Source organism: Pseudorasbora parva, chromosome 9 (genome assembly GCF_024679245.1).
Source record: "Pseudorasbora parva isolate DD20220531a chromosome 9, ASM2467924v1, whole genome shotgun sequence".
Taxonomy (NCBI): Eukaryota; Metazoa; Chordata; class Actinopteri; order Cypriniformes; family Gobionidae; genus Pseudorasbora; species Pseudorasbora parva.
The window spans coordinates 22,448,982-22,467,217 of record NC_090180.1 but is presented as its reverse complement, the minus strand read 5'-3'; the positions used below and the strand labels follow the sequence as shown (position 1 = coordinate 22,467,217).

General features: G+C 39.0%; 1 protein-coding gene across 1 annotated transcript; it reads left to right on the top strand.

Annotated features, from left to right (window-relative positions):
* Window positions 1-3,650: 3,650 nt before the first annotated feature.
* adipoqb (adiponectin, C1Q and collagen domain containing, b) lies at window positions 3,651-11,832 on the top strand. The gene is made up of 3 exons (XM_067453188.1): window positions 3,651-3,738; window positions 4,041-4,336; window positions 8,358-11,832. Exons 2-3 carry the CDS (start codon window positions 4,042-4,044, stop codon window positions 8,894-8,896), a joined length of 834 nt encoding a protein of 277 aa, XP_067309289.1. The 5' UTR covers window positions 3,651-3,738; window position 4,041; the 3' UTR covers window positions 8,897-11,832.
* The last annotated feature ends 6,404 nt before the right edge of the window (window positions 11,833-18,236 follow it).

Sequence of the window (18,236 nt, the reverse complement as noted above, 5' to 3'; positions counted from 1 at the left end):
CGCCCGTCTCTAACCCCTCTGCAACATCCAATTGTGATCCCCACGACTGCAGCCTCCGCTCCGCCTCGGCGGCAGCGGGACCAGAGCCGCGGGGAACACGAGCCGAGGCACCCTCCTCAAAGAGTGCCCGGCGGGAGCGCAGCGTTCTCAGTGGCATACGCTCACAGTGCTCACAAGCAGCCCCCTCGAGGGCTGCCTGGGCATGCTGCGCTCCCAAGCAGGCTACACAAAGAGAGTGTGTATCCCCACTCGTGATGTAACGTGGGCAGGGATGAACACAACTCTTAAAACTGCTTTCACTCGCCATAATTCTCTATCTATTTTATTTTCTCTTTGTTTTGTTAATATATATGAAATATTTAACAAAAAGGGTGGAAAAACTCTTCAATAGACAGACAAAAACACCAAATAGACAGACAGGTTCACACAGATCGCTTGCTGAAGGCTCAGAAGCTAGTTCCTGTTTGTTTTCACGGACGTTTTATAGCTTCCGGTCGATGACGTCATCACGCCGACGATCGATCTTTTTTCCGATGGAATGGTTCTACAGGCGCTTCACGACGCATTAACGCAGAGGCGTTCTCACAGCGTTTCGACGCAGCTCGAGTTCCCCGAAAGGGAACAAGAATATCCTTAAAGATTTCTTCACTTTACAAGGTTTGGATTTCCTATTCATCACCGAAATGCGACTTACCAATGGAGACTTATCCCCTTTCTCTGAACTGTTACCCCCAAATTGTAAATTCTTGAACTCCCTTCGTTCTGGGAGATGGGGGGATGGGTTGGTTTCAATTTTTAAGGAAGGGTTTCAATGTCGGTCGCTACAATCATTATCATATAACAGTTTTGAATTGCAGTTGTTCATTGTGGACTTGGACACTCTGTTAGTTATCGCTGTGGTCTATAGGCCGCCTACATCATATAAATACTTTTTATCAGAATTTTCTGACTTTTTGGGGGGAATTATCCCCAATTTTGTTCGATTTTTAATTATTGGAGATTTTAATATCCATGTCTGCTTTGCTTCAAATTCATTTGCAAATGATTTTATTAACCTAATGGAAGCTTTCGATATAGTGCAGCATGTAAAATGACCTACTCATGTGCATGGGCACACTCTTGACCTTATAATGTCACATGGGCTCCCTATGGGTGAGATCGAGATATGTGACCACAGTTTCTCTAACCATAAACCAATTATGTTCAACATACCATCGACACAGAATGTTGTCAAACCTTTTAAAACTGTACACCTGTCACGGAGGTACACAGCTAACACTGCTGTGTTATTTGCCTCATCGTTTGTGGATTTATTTTAAACTTCCACGCTTGCTTCCTGTGAGGTTAGCCCAGATGAGCTTATGGTTTTAACTCTCATTGCACTATGATTCTGGATTCTATAGCTCCTCTGAAGTCCAAACGTCACAAACAGACTCCTGAGCCATGGCTGAATTACACCACTCAGGCATTGAGACAGGCATGCAGAAAGGCTGAAATTAAGGAAGTCGAAAAAGGACAAACTTCAGATATCGTATGATATCTTAAATGTTGCTCTTGATAATTACCAGAAAGCTGTGAGAACAGCTAGGTCAGCCTTTTTCTCGGATCTTATAGACAGAAACCATAAAAATCCTAGAGTACTTTTTAACACCATAAATGCTGTGCTAAATCCAACTGGTTGTGTCCATCCTATAGAGTCAGTGCTATGTGTGATCAATTTTCACAGTTTTTTATGAGAAAGATATCTGAAATCAGACAAACCTGCTGCATGTAATGCTGCAGTCAACTTAAAATATATGGGGTCTCTTTAACAGTTCACACCTATCTCTCTCTCCTTCTTACATGATACTGTAAACCAGCTAAAACCTACTGGCTCACCACTAGATGCGATTTCCCCTCGATTATTAAAACAAGTGTTTAATGAAGTTGGTCCGACACCTTTAAACCTTGTTAACAAATGCCTTGCATTAGGAACCATTCCTGACTCTCTGAAGCATGCCTCTGTACAACCCAGACTTAAAAAGCCAAATTTAGATTGTTCAGATTTGTCTAATTTTAGACCTATTTCGAATTTACCTTTTCTAGCCAAAATCTTAGAGAAAACTGTGCTCCACCAACTTCAAAATTTTATGGTGGAATACAACATTTTTGATATATTTCAATATGGTTTTAGGAAACTACATTCGACTGAAACTGCTCTCCTAAAAGTATTAAATGATGTCCTATTAGCAACCGACTCTGGGGATTCTGTAGCACTGGTTCTTTTAGACCTGAGCACTGCTTTCGATATGATAGACCACAATGTTCTTTTTTCTCGCCTAGAACATGTGGTGGGTATAAAGGGAACTGCCCTATGCTGGTTTCGTTCATATCTTTCAAACAGGAGTTTCTCTGTTAACATTCGGCAATGTCACTCTGGCTCCGTCCCGCTGGCCTGTGGTGTCCCCCAGGGCTCTATTCTGGCTCCCGTTCTGTTATGCTTCCAATTGGATCTATCTTTCGAAAGTATGGTATTAATTACCATTATTATGCAGACGACACACAAATATATCTCCCTATAAAACATGCAAATAATTTAGACACTGTGACAGCTTGCTTTGATGACATTAAAGCATGGATGTCTTTACATTTTTTAAAGTCTTAATGGGAGAAAAACGGAGGTTGTGGTGTTTGCCTCCTCTCAAAATTTCAAAATTAAATCTGAGTGTGCTGGCCCCCTTTGTTAAACCATACGTGAAAAATGTGGGTGTTATACTTGACAGCGCCTTAAAGCTTGATAGGCAGGTAAATCAAGTTGTTAAGTCAAGTTTTTATCAACTGCGTGTTCTGGTTAAAACAAAGTCGTTTCTCTCTTTCAATAACTTTGAAAGAGTTATCCATGCTTTTATCACCACTAGACTAGACTATTGCAATTCCCTATATCTGGGGATTGGACAGGCCTCCTTGAACCGCCTTCAAATGGTTCAAAATGCAGCTGCTAGAGTTTTAACGGGAGCATGCAAATTTGAGCATATCACCCCCATCCTACTGGTTGCCTGTGCGCCATAGAATTGATTTTAAGGTACTGTTATTGGTTTTTAAATCATTAAATGGATTAGCACCACAATACCTTACAGACCTGCTGATTGAACACCACCCAGGGAGAGCACTTAGGTCTGCAAATCAGAGGCTATTAGGAGTCCCTAAAACTAGATTAAAGTCTAGGGGCGACCGGGCCTTCTCTGTAGCCGCTCCTAGACTGTGGAACTCCCTACCTATACAAACTAGAACTGCTCCTACATTATCCATTTTTAAATCACATTTAAATCATTTTTATTTGATAAGGCTTATAATTCATGATTTATCGGTCTTGAATGTTGTTTGTTGTTTTTCCGGTGCTTTTTTTTTCTTTTCTTGTTTTTATTATTATTCTATGTTTATAGATTTTTGTGTACAGCACATTGGTCAACGGTAGTTGTTTTTAATAGTGCTACATAAATAAATTGAAATTGAAATTGAATTAAAAATATAGAATTGAAATAATATATCAGAAAAGACACCCTTCTTGAACAGAATATGTCAGACTGGAATCAGACTGGATTAAGTGGCCTGCTGTTCAACGAGCCATAAATACATTGGATAAATATAGTTCAGAAAACCCCTCAGTGATGACAGTACATTTCCAACAAAGGCAGTTGTGTCGCTGAGTGGTTGTTCTTACTGTTATGTGCTTTTGGGACAAACACGCATACAGACCAGGTAAGAAAGACTGTTTTTTTTTTCATAACATTGCTCTCATATAAGGCCTCTATATCAGCAAAGAACAAGTCAAACATGTTTGGTTGACAAGGCACTAAAATGTTTTGGCATTTCCAAAGCCAATGGCATCAGGCAGTTTAGATTATGTATTAGGTTATAATATTGTGTTCTACAATCTTCATGACAAAAAGTCCAACAGATCACAATTTATGAAGTGTGACATCTCAAGTGTTATATAAGACACACAACACAGCATATTTTAACAGCATTATTCAATTCTTGATTATTTCACTTGACATTAGTATGACACTACTGTGGAAGATCTTATTGGGAATCATTCTCTTTGGACAACTCGGTCAAGGTCAACACTTATTAGAGGAGAATTTAGAGCAAATAGCAGTTGATGAAGGGGCCGAGGAGGGAGGAGAGGAGGTGGAAGAGCCTGAAGGTCCGGGGGCAGATGTCAGTCAACCTGATGATAGACAGCCATGTGCCATGTGGATGGGAGGTGTTCCTGGCACACCTGGGCACAGTGGAAATCCTGGGAGAGACGGCAGAGATGGGCATGATGGGCCGAGGGGCGAGAAAGGAGATAAAGGTAAAAGTAAACTCTCTTTACGCAGTTTGGAACTTTTCTAGCTTTAGAACTTCACATCTGAAACAACATTCCATCACTGATGACCTCACCAATGGCTTGTTACACAAAGCTAGTTTTGCTAGTCAAAACAACTTTGAACAAGAGTTTAAGAGTTGGTTTAGAGTTTACAAAACCAAACAAATCCAACCTATTTTAGATAAAGTTCAAACCAAGTTGCGCAACAACACTCGCTTTAAATGTTCTGTCAACTCCAGAGTTTGTCACTCCAGTCACACAAAACATGAAGAGTGTCTGTTTGATCAACCCGATCACACATAAATGCGTATAAATAGTACGAGTTTAGTGTGCAATGTTGTGGAATGTGTACGCCAAAACTCATTTTGTCGTGCATATGATACGCTGTTTTTCGCATGCATATGATACGCACTTTATGGCGTATATATGACACGCTCTTGGGTAGGTTTAGGGTAGTGGGGCGTATATATGACACGCTCTTGGGTAGGTTTAGGGTGGTGGGGTGGAGGGTTCGTATGTATAATATGCCATAAAATGACACAATGACAAAATGAGTTTTGGCATATACATTCCACGACATTGCACACTTGTACTATTTATATGCATTTTTGTGAGAATACCCTGGTTTGATTCACTCCGTGAGAGAGATTAAGAGATTTTTATGAAAAATCATACATTTAAACTAATTTACGAGTCAGGAAAAACATTGTTATAAAAGTCTGCAAAAGCAGGTGAAAACATATAATATTTGCCTTATAGTTTTATATTTGCCTTATACAGAGTGTCTAGTTACTGTAGACTAGTGTTGTAGTCAAGACCACAATCCGAGACGAAGTCGAGACCAAGATCAGTGTGTGTTGAGACAAGACCAAGGCAGGGCGAGACCAAGTCAAGACCAGCACTCCTTAAATTCATAGAGATCCACTTTATCACCTGAGAAATGATATACAACTTATAATAAACTACTTATAATAAATAGTATTAATAAAACACTATATAGAGCTATTACCAATCAAATTAAATAATTAACAAAATTAAACATATTTGTGCTACAGAGGTGATACAGAAGATGCATCTGAATTGTTAAATTATAAATGCATAAATATGTTGAGGATAATGTTTAAAAAAAATGCAAATAAAACGATATTGAATGTTAAAGCAATATCATGTTTGCTGTCATGCTCAAATGTATGAAAACAGCCCTCTTGTGTAATTGGTTAATTATATCACGTTATAAATTCAGAACTCATACAAGACCTTTTTGCAACATCTTGAATTTTGTGAGCATTTCATTTTTGGGGACATTTTTGACATAATCCCTAAATCATTTCTGAATCCGCACAAATAAATAAATCAAATTAGAAATTAGTTATTGATTGCATGTGAAGCAAGTTTTACATCAAATCACATTAATGATGTTTCACGAGTTCTCACTTACATCAAATTAAGATCACAGATTATGCATAATTTATGCATATGCATGCAAACCCAAAAGATGTGAAAGCAGCAATCACATTCGGGTGTGCACCAAAAGTGGACCAAACCAGCGTACTGAGACCTCCTTGAAGAGGTGGTCTCGGTACGCTTTCAAACAAACTCTGGACCGGTTGGTTTGTGGTGAGAACGTGATCTGACCTCGAACAGAACCAACTGCAAAAGTTCTGTTCATTTTTGGACTTAACCAGCTGCCGTAGTCAGTTGCGCTGACATTATGTGCACAACATTATTACCTGATAGATAGTTGGCAATATTTTCGGAAGATGAGCATGTCAGAGTTTAGAATAATTAATGCGTGCCTCCACTTGAAGTGACGAGCGATGCGTGCTCGCCGTCTGCAGTGCATTAGAACGTTGTTTTCAAGTCGCATCCACGCTTCATTATAGAAATGTATTATTTGTTTACTGTGGTAAATACACCCAATGCAGTAGATTATTGCCAGGGACAAAACCAGACAACGTAGTCGTCTCTCCATTGTGCTTTAGTTTGCTGACTTTTTCCTCTTCTCTTGGAATTTTTCCACATGTAAATTCTGACCAATCGAAAAGCAGTTTAGCAATATGCCATGGCCAATGAGTGATGTGGATGTTGTCACGTGCCTGCGATTTGGCAACCCAGGCTCATTGGAAATACGTTACCCTGCCTACATTTTTGCAACACCCTAATTGTGTACCTCCAGGTACGTTTACCTGCACTTTTGGGGTAAAATGTCCACTGGAGGCGCTAAGTGGTAATATTTTTTTCTCAATTCCAGATGCACAACATGACACCATGACTGATCTCACAGAATTAATATTTATAGCATAATTTTATATTTTAGAGTAACTACCTCCACTCCTACCCTAAACCTGTCAACTCTCAACAATATAAAACACGTAACAGTAACAGGCAAATAAATGTACAGTCACATCTATTTATTGCAAAAACTGACCAAAAAACAGTATAAAAGCATTAACTCATGTTGCATTCCAAGTCTTCTGAAGTCATACGATATCTTCATGTGAAGAACAGAGATGACCTTAATGTTTTAGTCGTTGAAATGATGATTGCGCTCCTTTGCGAACAGAACACACATGCACTCGTTCATTCATATTTCTGATTCAAATGATACACAACAAGTTGAATGACGCGATCGGTCACAAGACACAAGACAGCCAATGCTGTCAAAGCTGACGTAACATTTCTTCTGGCGGATGGATTCGAAGTTACTGATTGCTTTTGGGGAATTTTCTTCACACAAATCAATCGTTTGGCCTTGGAACACTTGGAATATTTGTACTTTCTGATTAAATTATGTATGCAGTCGTATCTGCCTGTTATATCCTGTTTTTTTTATAATACTCGGTTTAGGGAAGGGTTTGAGTTACACGTTCAAAATGTGTCTGAATATGTGTGTCCACAAGGTAAATGGATTTATAAACATACTAAATTATGTTTTTTTGAAAATGTAAAAATGCAGAATGTTTCTTGTGATGGGTAGGTTTAGGGTCTGTGTGTGTGTGAGGGGAAGGTTTAGGGGCTGTGTGTGTGTGTGCGTGTGTGTGTTGGGTAGGTTTAGGGGTAGGGGCAGTGTAGGGGGATAGAATGAAACAGCGTTGATAAAAACGCTAAAAAGCGATTATGCGTCTTGATTGCACGCCAAAATGGCATACGAATTGGCGTGTCATATATATATATATATATATATATATATATATATATATATATATATATATATATATATATATATATATATATATATATATTAAATAAAGTACCTAGTGCATATTTAATAGTAGGAATAAAGTGTTTATCAGGTAGGTTTAGGAAGGGCTTTATTGTCCCAATAAGGCAGCATCCATTTAGACTAATGACTTTAATAAATATAATCCTTTACACTCATATTTGTATTATTGCTGACTGTTTTATAATGTACACTGGTGCAAACAATATCACTTTTTGCACACAAAAATATCATCTAACTACTATTTACACTTGTAAAACTGTAAATAACATCTAAGTGCTATTTGAAAGGTTAAATATTGTCAAACTGTAGATAAGTTTGTCTAAAATGCTTTCAGTGTGAACTTATAATTAAATTAATAGTTTAGCATTTAAATGAAAAGGTTATATATTCAAACTATAATTGATTAAGATGGTAAATTGTGTGTCTAAAATGTTTTCACGAAACTGATTTAATTTGAAGCGAGAGATACGGGATGTTATTGCATCACATACAGTACATGTCACTTTGTTTACAACTGATTGGTCCAGTTTTAGTTCGCGATTTTCTGCTCCAGAGAAGGTTAGCCATGCTGTTTGAATTATCATGCAGATAAACAGCTAAAATCCAAAATCCAAACTTAAAAATACAAAATGAAACTCTTTTCAAGAGTCCAAATACACTCTTGGTCCACAGCACATATATGACTCTTCTGTTCTTCTGATCTTGTAACAATCCAGTTAATCCAGCTGTACATCTGCTACAGTATTTAATGAATCCATGTTTTGTTTTTTGTTTTTTTTGTAGGTGAAGCAGGTGAGAAAGGAGATCCTGGACAGAAGGGGGATGTTGGTCCTGCTGGACCAAGAGGCTTTCCTGGAAACCCAGGTCTGAAAGGAGCCCATGGGGAAAGTGCCTTATCTTACAACTCAGCCTTTAGTGTAGGTCTCAGAGAACTTGTTCCCACCACCAACGTGCCAATCCGCTTCAACAAGTTCTTCTACAACGACCAGCACCACTATGATGATGTTTCCGGAAAGTTCCGCTGCATTTTGCCAGGGGTGTACTTCTTCACTTATCATCTGACCGTCTACATGAAAGATGCTAAAGTCAGTCTCTTCATGAATGACAAGGCTATCATGTTTACCTATGACCAGTACCAGGAAAGCAATGTGGATCAGGCATCAGGTTCTGTTATCTTGCGTTTAGAAGCAGGAGATGAGGTATGGCTGCAGGTCTATGGAGATGAGGGATTTGGGGGAGTGTATGCAGATAACACCAACGACTCCACCTTTTCCGGTTTCCTCCTGTATCCTGCTATTCCTGCTCCTGCACAGAGACGTTGACAATATCCTAAATCAGGGCTGTCAAACCTAGTTAATTTCAAATAAATGGCTTTCTGATTTGCTATGCAATGGGAAACGGGAGAACATTTTGTTTGGACAAATATGAAATCCAGCACTGTCAAACCTAGTTCATGGAGGGCCACAGCCCTGCAGAGTTTAGCTTCAATCCTAATTAATGACCTGATCCAGCTAATCAAGTTCTTCAGGCTTATTTGAAAACTACAGGTACACTCCTGAACAAAATCTTAAGACCAGGGGATGCATTGCAAGTTTAACACATTTCGCACTTGTGGATCAAAAGAAGAAACAGGAGCAAGAAACAAGAAATAGAGAGTAGGCAATTTATTGAAAGCTGCATTTAAACTGAAACAGGCCGTTCATCAGCTGATCAAAAGTTTAAGACCATAGCCATAAAAAGGTCAAATCTGCATAAAAATATGGCTTTCATGTCATTGTTCTTCAAGCAGTCATACTGTCAAGATCTCCTGATGGCAAAGGCAAAAAGGCTTTCTCTCTTTGAACATGGCAGGATTGTTGAGCTGCACAAGCAAGGCCTTTTGCAACACGTCATCGCTGTTGAGGTTGGTAGTAAGTAGTTACGCAGTAAGACAGTTGTTTTACATTTCTTAAAAAATCCCTAGAGTTATGGGACAAAAAAAGTCAAGTGGTAGACCCAAAAAGATTTCACCTGCACTGAACCGCAGGATCCGACAGGTTGCCTGTGAAGACACAGGTCGATTCTCAACCCAAATTAAGGCCCTTACTGATGCTAACTGCAGCCCAACAACCATAACGCCGGCTTCACACTGCACGCGTAAGCAGGGCGTAGGCAGCGCTGAAGCAGCGCGTGGGTAAAGCAGTAGCAGCGCGCACACTTTTTCCTTTCACAAAGGCAGCGTTTGTCGTGCGCAGTTGTCACGCGCAGTTGTGTACAGAGTACTCTATAATGGATAAGTTTGCATTTCTCTTTAATGTATTTGAAATGGTAATAAAGCAAAGATTTATCATGAAGCTAATTTTATTTTTAAAAATCGTTTCACTTGTTTCTGATGTTTTTTTTTATTTCGTTTAGTGCGAGTTTTTGATAGAAGAAAGGCCATCGCACTATATGTCCATGAAAAGGACACTGCTAAAAAGAGAAACTTCAGGAAATTGTCTTGAAATATTGGATAGGCATCAAATTTACATGCATTACCCATCATAAACCTATTAAAGATAATTCATAAATGACTGTAATAACTAAGAGGAAACTTCTTAATGATATATTGTAGGCTAAATGAGCAAATTATCTAAAAACGTTTTTTTTTTTTAAATGACAAAATAACGCACATAATAGTCTATCTACATGTCTATACTGTATGTGTGCTATATTAATGTGTGTACATTCTATTTACCTATCCATATTTAGTTGTTCATTCGTGAGACAACGAAAGATTGTCAAAAACACTTTAAAATGACTTACCATCAGCACCAAGAGCCGCTCACGCTCACCAACTTCCTCCCATGCTTTCATTCACTTGCAAGTCTTTATAAAGCAAATTGTGTGGATCATAGAGAACTGTGCTTTTCAACCCGATGAGACGAGTGTCATGTCTTTCCAAGTGCACTCTGAAGAACACTGCCTGTGACACCACCTGCTTTTGTTTATCGTTTCTGTTTTTATGCCAGCATATAGTTATAATATATACATAATTTAATTCATATTTAATTTAAGCTAAACTGGCATACATTATTTAAAATTAGTTTTGTTGTTCAAGCAAAAACTTATGGCAGTGACTTTGTTTTTTGTGTAGAACTTTTTTTTCTTCCACAGCGCCGGATGTCATGGTGACTGAGAAACACACGGAACACTTCACTAAATTATTTCATGGTTAAATGTGTTATTTTTCATGTTAACCAGGTTAATTTTGATCAGAACAATGTACTGTGGCTTTAATTCATCGTGAGCAGCGCGTCAAAAATAGACCTGGCGCCGAAACGATCGCGGCACTGCTGCTTCTGCTCTGCTCCTGCTACGCGCCGCTGCGCTGCCTCTGCTGCCGGTGTGAATGCACTCATTGATTAACATGGGCGCCGAAAAAAATACGCGCTGCTTACGCCCTGCTTACGCGTGCAGTGTGAAGCCGGCGTAAGACGTCATCTGCTAGAGAAGGGCTTCAAGAACAAAAAACGTCTTCAAAGGCCACGTCTCCTCCCATGACACAAACTTGCCCATTTAGAATTTGCATGGGAGCACCAAACATGGGACATTGAAAAGTGGAAGAAAGTTTTATTCTCTGACGAGAACATTTTTAACCTGGAGGGTCCCGATGGCTTCCAACGTTACTAGCATGACAAGGAGATCCCACCTGAGATGTTTTCGATGCAGCACAGTGGAAGAGGCTCCATCATGATCTGGGGTGCTTTTTCCTTCAATGGGTAAATGGAGCTTCAGGTTGTGCAGGGGCGTCAAACGGTGACTGGCTATGTGGATCTGTTGCAGCGGGCATCCCTCTTGCCCGAGGGCCTCTGTCTGTGCGGTAATGACTGGGTCTTTCAACAGGACAACGCTGCAATTCACAACGCCTGCCTGACGAAGGACTTCTTCCAGGAGAATATCATTGCTCTTTTGGACCATCCTGCGTGTTCCCCTGATCTAAATCCCATCGAGAACATTTGGGGATGGATGGCAAGGGAAGTTTACAAAAATGGACGTCAGTTCCAGACCGTGGATGCCCTTCATGTAGCCATCTTAACCACATGGAGCAACGTTCCCACAGGCCTCCTGGAAACAGTCGCATCAAGCATGCCGAAACGAGTTTTTGAAGTGATCAACAAGAACGGTGGGGCTACTCACTACTGAGTCTTTTTTTGACACTTTTAGTACTGCGTTTATTTTGGGCTATGGTCTTAAACATTTGATCAGCTGATGAACGGCCTGTTTGAGTTTAAATGGAGTTTTCAATAAATTGCCTACTCTCTATTTTTTGTCTCTTGCTCCTGTTTCTTCTTTTGGCATTTTGAAGCAGCGCTTACAACCCGGTTATGATCCACAACTGCGAAATGTGTAAAACTTGCAATGCATCCCTGGTCTTAAGATTTTGTTCAGGAGTGTATGTGTGTTGGAGCAGAGTTGGGACAAAACTTTGCAGGACTGAGTTTAACACCTTTGTTCTTAATTAATTAACTTAGTTATTTGAATAGCGCGCGGGGGGGGGGGTGCTTAAGTTTTGCACAGTTTTGCATGAAATTTGAAATCAATTTGTAATGATATGTTTACAGAGCTTCAAACATAATGAATCTGTTTTCCTGGAATGCTTGTGTGATGATGTGAATGTTAAGGTGTATTTGCTTTTCCACAATATCTGTGCAAATTGGCTCAAAATTGTTGACTAGTTGCAGAAATATTGTTGATGAATTGTTGTTGGGCTTATAGGGTAACCCTAATAAAATCAAAGTAAAAAAAAAAAAAAAAAACTAACAAAAAAAAAATAAAAAAAAAATTGTTATCCGACTAAGTGGAAATGTTTTCAAAGGTTTCATAAACTTTCTTGATTTTAATTTAGCATTAAGCTCTCCGCTGGACAGTGGACAGTGATTTCACTAATTATAGCATGTTAATTTGCTGGCCCCCTTTGACATTGTTATAGATAATAAGGTTCCTATAAGGAACGTTGCACCTACATGTCAACTAGCTAGTATTAGTTTAGTATTGGTAGACTTTCTGCTTACAGTTTTTTTTCAATTGCTTAAACACTATTTCTGAAACCTTGCTCCATTTTCTGAAACCATTAAACACAAAACCTCCTCTTCAAGCACTATTCACAAAACCTCTGACTCTTGAAACTTTCGCCTCAAAACAGTTTTACCTGAGTTCAAAATCAAACACTGCTCTCAAATCATAAACAAAGTGATCAAAATGATAAACACAATCAAGCAATCAGTAAACAATACAGCAAAAAATAGAAAACATATTGTTCAAAACATAGCAGAAGTCAATTTTTAATCTCAAAACAAATTTCATATTTTTCTGTCAAGTCTACATCGCTATATACACACTAGAATGTTAAAATCATAATTCAAATAATATAAAACAACTTTTATCATATGTTCTGGAATACTCCATCTTGTCTCTGAAATACTTGCTTCTGTTTTATCAAATGTGCCTCTCAGCAGTTAGATATGTCATCATTTTTTATTGTCCGTAATGGCTCTATCCAAAATGGCCCCCTAATTCAGTCCACTGAGTGAATGAAAAGAAGGGAATTCAGAGAGGCAACACTCACAGTGCATGGGTATTCTCTAGCAGCTACACATTGAGTGTAAAAATTGTCCACAGTGTTTTTTTGTTTGTTGTTGTTTTGTTGTTGTTGTTGTTGTTTTTTGACACCACAAATGGCTGCCCCCTTAAATAACAAATGGACTCAAAACCATTTCACCTGTACTCAAAATTAAACAATGCTTTCAGACAAACAGCCAGTCAATATATAGCCACTACGGATCATTTATTGGACACACAGCATCCAAAGAATGTAGTTACATAATAATAATAATAATAATAATAATAATAATAATAATAATAATAATAATAATAATAATAATTTATTATAAACAGTAATATAAGTAGTGTAATAAGAAGAAAATATTGTAGACTGTATGTACTGCAAATTTGATATTATATTGAATATGGTATGGCATTGAATGTCTGTATATTCATCACTTGCATACTGTACAAAAGCAATAGTCCAAATGCAAAAGCCAAAAAGGTCAAATGAAAAGCATGTTCCATAGAAGACGAGAGCAAAACTGATCAATGAAGTCAATGAGAGATTCATTTTGACTCAGCATCATGTGTCCATACTGTTCAGCCAGATTACTTTGTCCACATCACAGGCAATGATAACCTTTAAAGATAAACACTCTGTGCAGATTACTCACCCTTAGGAGTGCAGTTACAGTGTTTGCTCACTTAGCCCGGCTTCCAGATGTGAAATATGGATTTGTCTTTCATTTCTGTTATATATTAATCATTTTATATTTCCTTTTACTGAAATACTAAAAGGGGTACTTCAGTGCTGGGAAGATGAATCTGTTTTTAAACTGGGTCATTAATGTAGTAGAAATGTGAAATTATTTTTGAATTTGGTGCTTTCTAGACTGAGAAAAGACAGAAAATGTATTTTTGTCTCATGGGGATGAAAGACTACAATTCCCAGAATACTTTGCTGCCCTGTGAGGCCATTCCCAAAGCCACCGCTACTGGATTACAGTGACTGAGTTCAGAAAGTACAATTAAATACTGAACGTGTGTGTTCAATATAACGATCGAGTTGCCGCGTGAGTCTCACAGCACTAACTCCGATTAGGAGTCAGATTACATTTAACGTCATAAATGAGCTGATGAGCTCTCGTGATGAAAGCTGAGGTAATCGCGACCACATTCGCGGCATAAGTTACATTCACAACGCGTTTTTAGTTCATGTCTTTGGAAGCTTAACTTTCATAGAAATTAATTTGAGAAGTTAAAACACATACATTACTTAGCATCCGTTTAAATTAATGCCTGCAGCTGAGCTGTGCTGTAAGTGGGCTATTTATACGCATGACCATGTGATCGTGTTGAAGAGATGGGTGGACTTGTTCTGGACAAACTAGTGGCTGCTCTAGATCTGAAAGGTCACTATGGGCCTAATTCCAGAATGAAAGATTAAACACGTGATCTATGGACACGTGCATCTGATTTACTGAAACTGTGTGGAAATGTACCATTACTGTGCATTTTCTCTGAGCCATTTAGAATTATTCAGCTTGCAGTAATGCGTGGGTAGACCTTGAAAACAGTATTACTGTTGGGACAATTGTATGTATGGTACGTCTTCTGCTTATGAAACTGCAAACTATTCTTCAGTAATATTTTCTTTAATTAATTGCACTCATGACTCTTGGTCTTTCTCACTATCGGTCTTGGGTCACAAATGGTTAACCCCTAACAGTATCAACATTCTGTTCCACCTGTGCAATCTAATTTTGTACAGTTGCTTTGATTACAGTATATTAGAAAAATATGTGAACAATTTTAGTAATTTAGTCGTGTGTTTAGTCGCATGTAAAGCTGTGTTGTAGTTTTGCTTAACTTCATAGTTCAATTTGATTGAGAGAATGGGGTTTAGCTTTTTAGCAATTGTGAAAAACTGCAGAGTGTTGCAGTCATATCTGTTTTTGTCAGCATGCAGTGAATGGATTGTTAAGAGTCTTCCATTGGCCACAGTCCAGCCCCAGCAGTTGTTGCAGCATGGTTTAATTTTATGAGTCTATTTTTATTCTAATTGATGAGAACGAGCAACAAGATCACTTTCTAAGACCTGGCTCTAATTCACAAGATGAATTTAACTATGCTTAAAAATACAATTTAGCCATAAATTACATATATTTGTATTACATACAAATAAAATAAAATAAAAACTACTATTTTAATATAATTCAGTGAATAGTAAGAATTTATGTTTATTTGCATTTTTGTTTCTTGAAAAGCTCGATTGCATTGGTTTGTATTGTGTAAACATAAAATTTAAATGTTGTGTTATTTTGTGATATGGAGTGCACAGTATATTGATAGACCACACTAATAAAGAATTTAACATTGAAATATTAATGTGAGTGATGTGTCTGTAATAAGATACTGGTGTAATATGAGTAGTGTTGATTAGAAATCCTGCTTATGTCTGGATCAGTCTGCGACCTTGAAGCAGACACACACACGCACACACATACAAGCACACACATTTTATGGGGACTTTCCATAGACCTAATGATTTTTATAACCTACAAACTGTATTCTGTCCTATTCCTCTAAAACCTGACACTCAAGGAGCAAAACCTTTGCCCATTTCTACACAACTATAAACACATTTTTCAGCTTTACACTTTTTGTAAACCCTTCCGGGAGAAGAGCCCATACGGCCCATACAAGGACCTTCCACTCTGTCGACGACAAGCCGACCCATGCTCGAAAAAAAACTCAGAAACTTGTGAGAAACCGGAAGAAGTATTTTTGACACAGAAATACTCCATCAAACGTCCAATATTAGTTTTTGAAACTTTGTCTATGTTTAGGATGGGAATCCAAGTCTTTAACAGTGTAAAAAGCTCAGTATGCATGAAACAGCATTTCATTTTTTTTTATCAGTTTCAGGGCTCGAGATTAAGGTTTGTTCGGATAATTAATGAATAATAATAGGCTAATGTATGAACTGACGGTTGCGCTATTGACAATCGCTCAGCCTCTCGAGAAGAAATGAAATCAAACCAACGCCGCTCGTACAGAGAAACTCAGTAACATACTGCAGTAAATACTCAAAATGAGGTTTTTATATTTTATAACGTATAATACAGTTAAAAAACATCACGGCACAACCAAGAGTGCTGTTTTCCTGAATACCATCACGACTGAAAATGTAACACTGATTTCATGACAGTTCCATAAACAATTAATTAAAATTAGTCACTTACATTTTAGATGCAATATAAACTGCTTTTGTTCTATTACAGCAGCGAAAATAATTTTTCAACATCAGAACCACAACTCATCTCACAGCAATAGTGTGTTAATGAATGATTCAGCGTTTGAATGAATCAGTTGAATCAAAGATTCATTGACCTGTTTGTAAACGACTGCCTCATTCATGAACGAATCAGCCGTTTGAATGAACCGAATCAATGACTCCCTCATTAAGACCTGCCGTCACCTACTGGTAGTTTAGTTTCATGTTTAAACATTCTTTCCAACGTTTCTTATCGTATTAAAAATATATAGTTAAAACAATCTCATAACATTATTTAATACAGTTGTAATTTGTCAGTGTAAATTATTTAATTTAACAATATAATGTTATTGTAATTTAATTTTTTTGATCAAATTTAAGAATATAAAAGAAAAGCTGAAGCATCCGCGCCACGTGGCGCACGGATTCAGTCTTCCGACCTTTTACCATTTTGTCAGTTCTGTTGATTTTGATTGATATGCGCAAGTGAGAAAGAGACAACGGTGATGGTTTTGAAGACAGAGAGAGCGTGCGACGTAGCGCGGTCGCACAACATTACGACCAATAACATATTGAAGACAATTACAGTTCCCGTTCAAGGAACTTGAGCTGCGTCACCGCTCTGGGAATCATAGGCGGGTGACATCATCGACCCAGAAACTATAAAGCTTGCCGGCAAACACACGCCCCCAGCTTCTGTTGCCTTCAACAAGCACTCTATGTTTCATTGTCCAAACTGTCTCTGTGTTGTGTCTGAGTTCAGACTTTGTTGTTTTTTCACGAAATACACACATTACTGACAGTGAGAGTGAATATGGCGAACTGACAGTGAGAGTGAATATGGTGAACGAACAGTCGTTCTGCCAGAAAGACTCAGAAGAATTAATGCTGTAACAATAACATTTATTTAGGAGCTCAGCAAGCAATCAAGTTCTTTGGCGTAGGCCCCATTTGTAATTCGCATTCCGAGGGTACAGAATCTGCGTATCCTGCCTGAATACAGAGGCAGGGGCGCAGCTCACCCTCTGCGAAGTACGAAAGGGGGCCATCTGGTGGTGGTGGGGTGGATGGAGGGAGAGACATCCTGAAGTCTTCAGGGTAGAGGGGAGATCCCGTCTGGTGGTGTTGAGGATGATATGAAAGCCTGGCTGGTTGTGTATGCGGGTGGGGGGTGGAGGAAAGGTCCCATCTTGGTGGTGGTGGGGAGGAGGATGGTGGTGCTGAAGCGGTAGTATCTGCGAACTCAAACATGAGTAAGTACAACCTTTATATGCTCCGGTAAAGGATGTGATTGGATAGATGAGAAGGTAATTAGTGACGTAACGATTGAGTCTTCCTGGAAGAACTTGCGCTAACTTAATTTCAGAAGGTGTTCAACACCCGATGTGCGTTGTTTGTTTGGGTGAACAGCACACGCAGTCGGCACTCAAGGGTGCCAGCTGCGAGCATTGTGAGGCTCTGCCTCTCCGCGTGCTGCGATTCCCGCCGGGCGCTCTTCGAGGAGGGCGTCCCGGCGCGCGTTTCAGGCTCTGAAACACGTCCTGCCTTATATCAGGGGCCGCCATGTGCTGGTTCGCACAGACAGCACATCTGTGGTCGCCTATATCAACCATCAGGTGGGTCTGAGGTCTCGTATGTTATACAAACTGGCCCGCCAGATCCTCCTGTGGGCCCAGGGGAAAATGTGCCTGCTTGAGGGCAGTTTACATTCCGGGGCGCCTGAATGTGGAAGCGGACATCCTGTCGAGGCAGGGGCCGAGGCCCGGGGAATGGAGACTCTAGGTAGTCGAGGTAGTGGAGCCCCTATGGGAAAAGTTCGG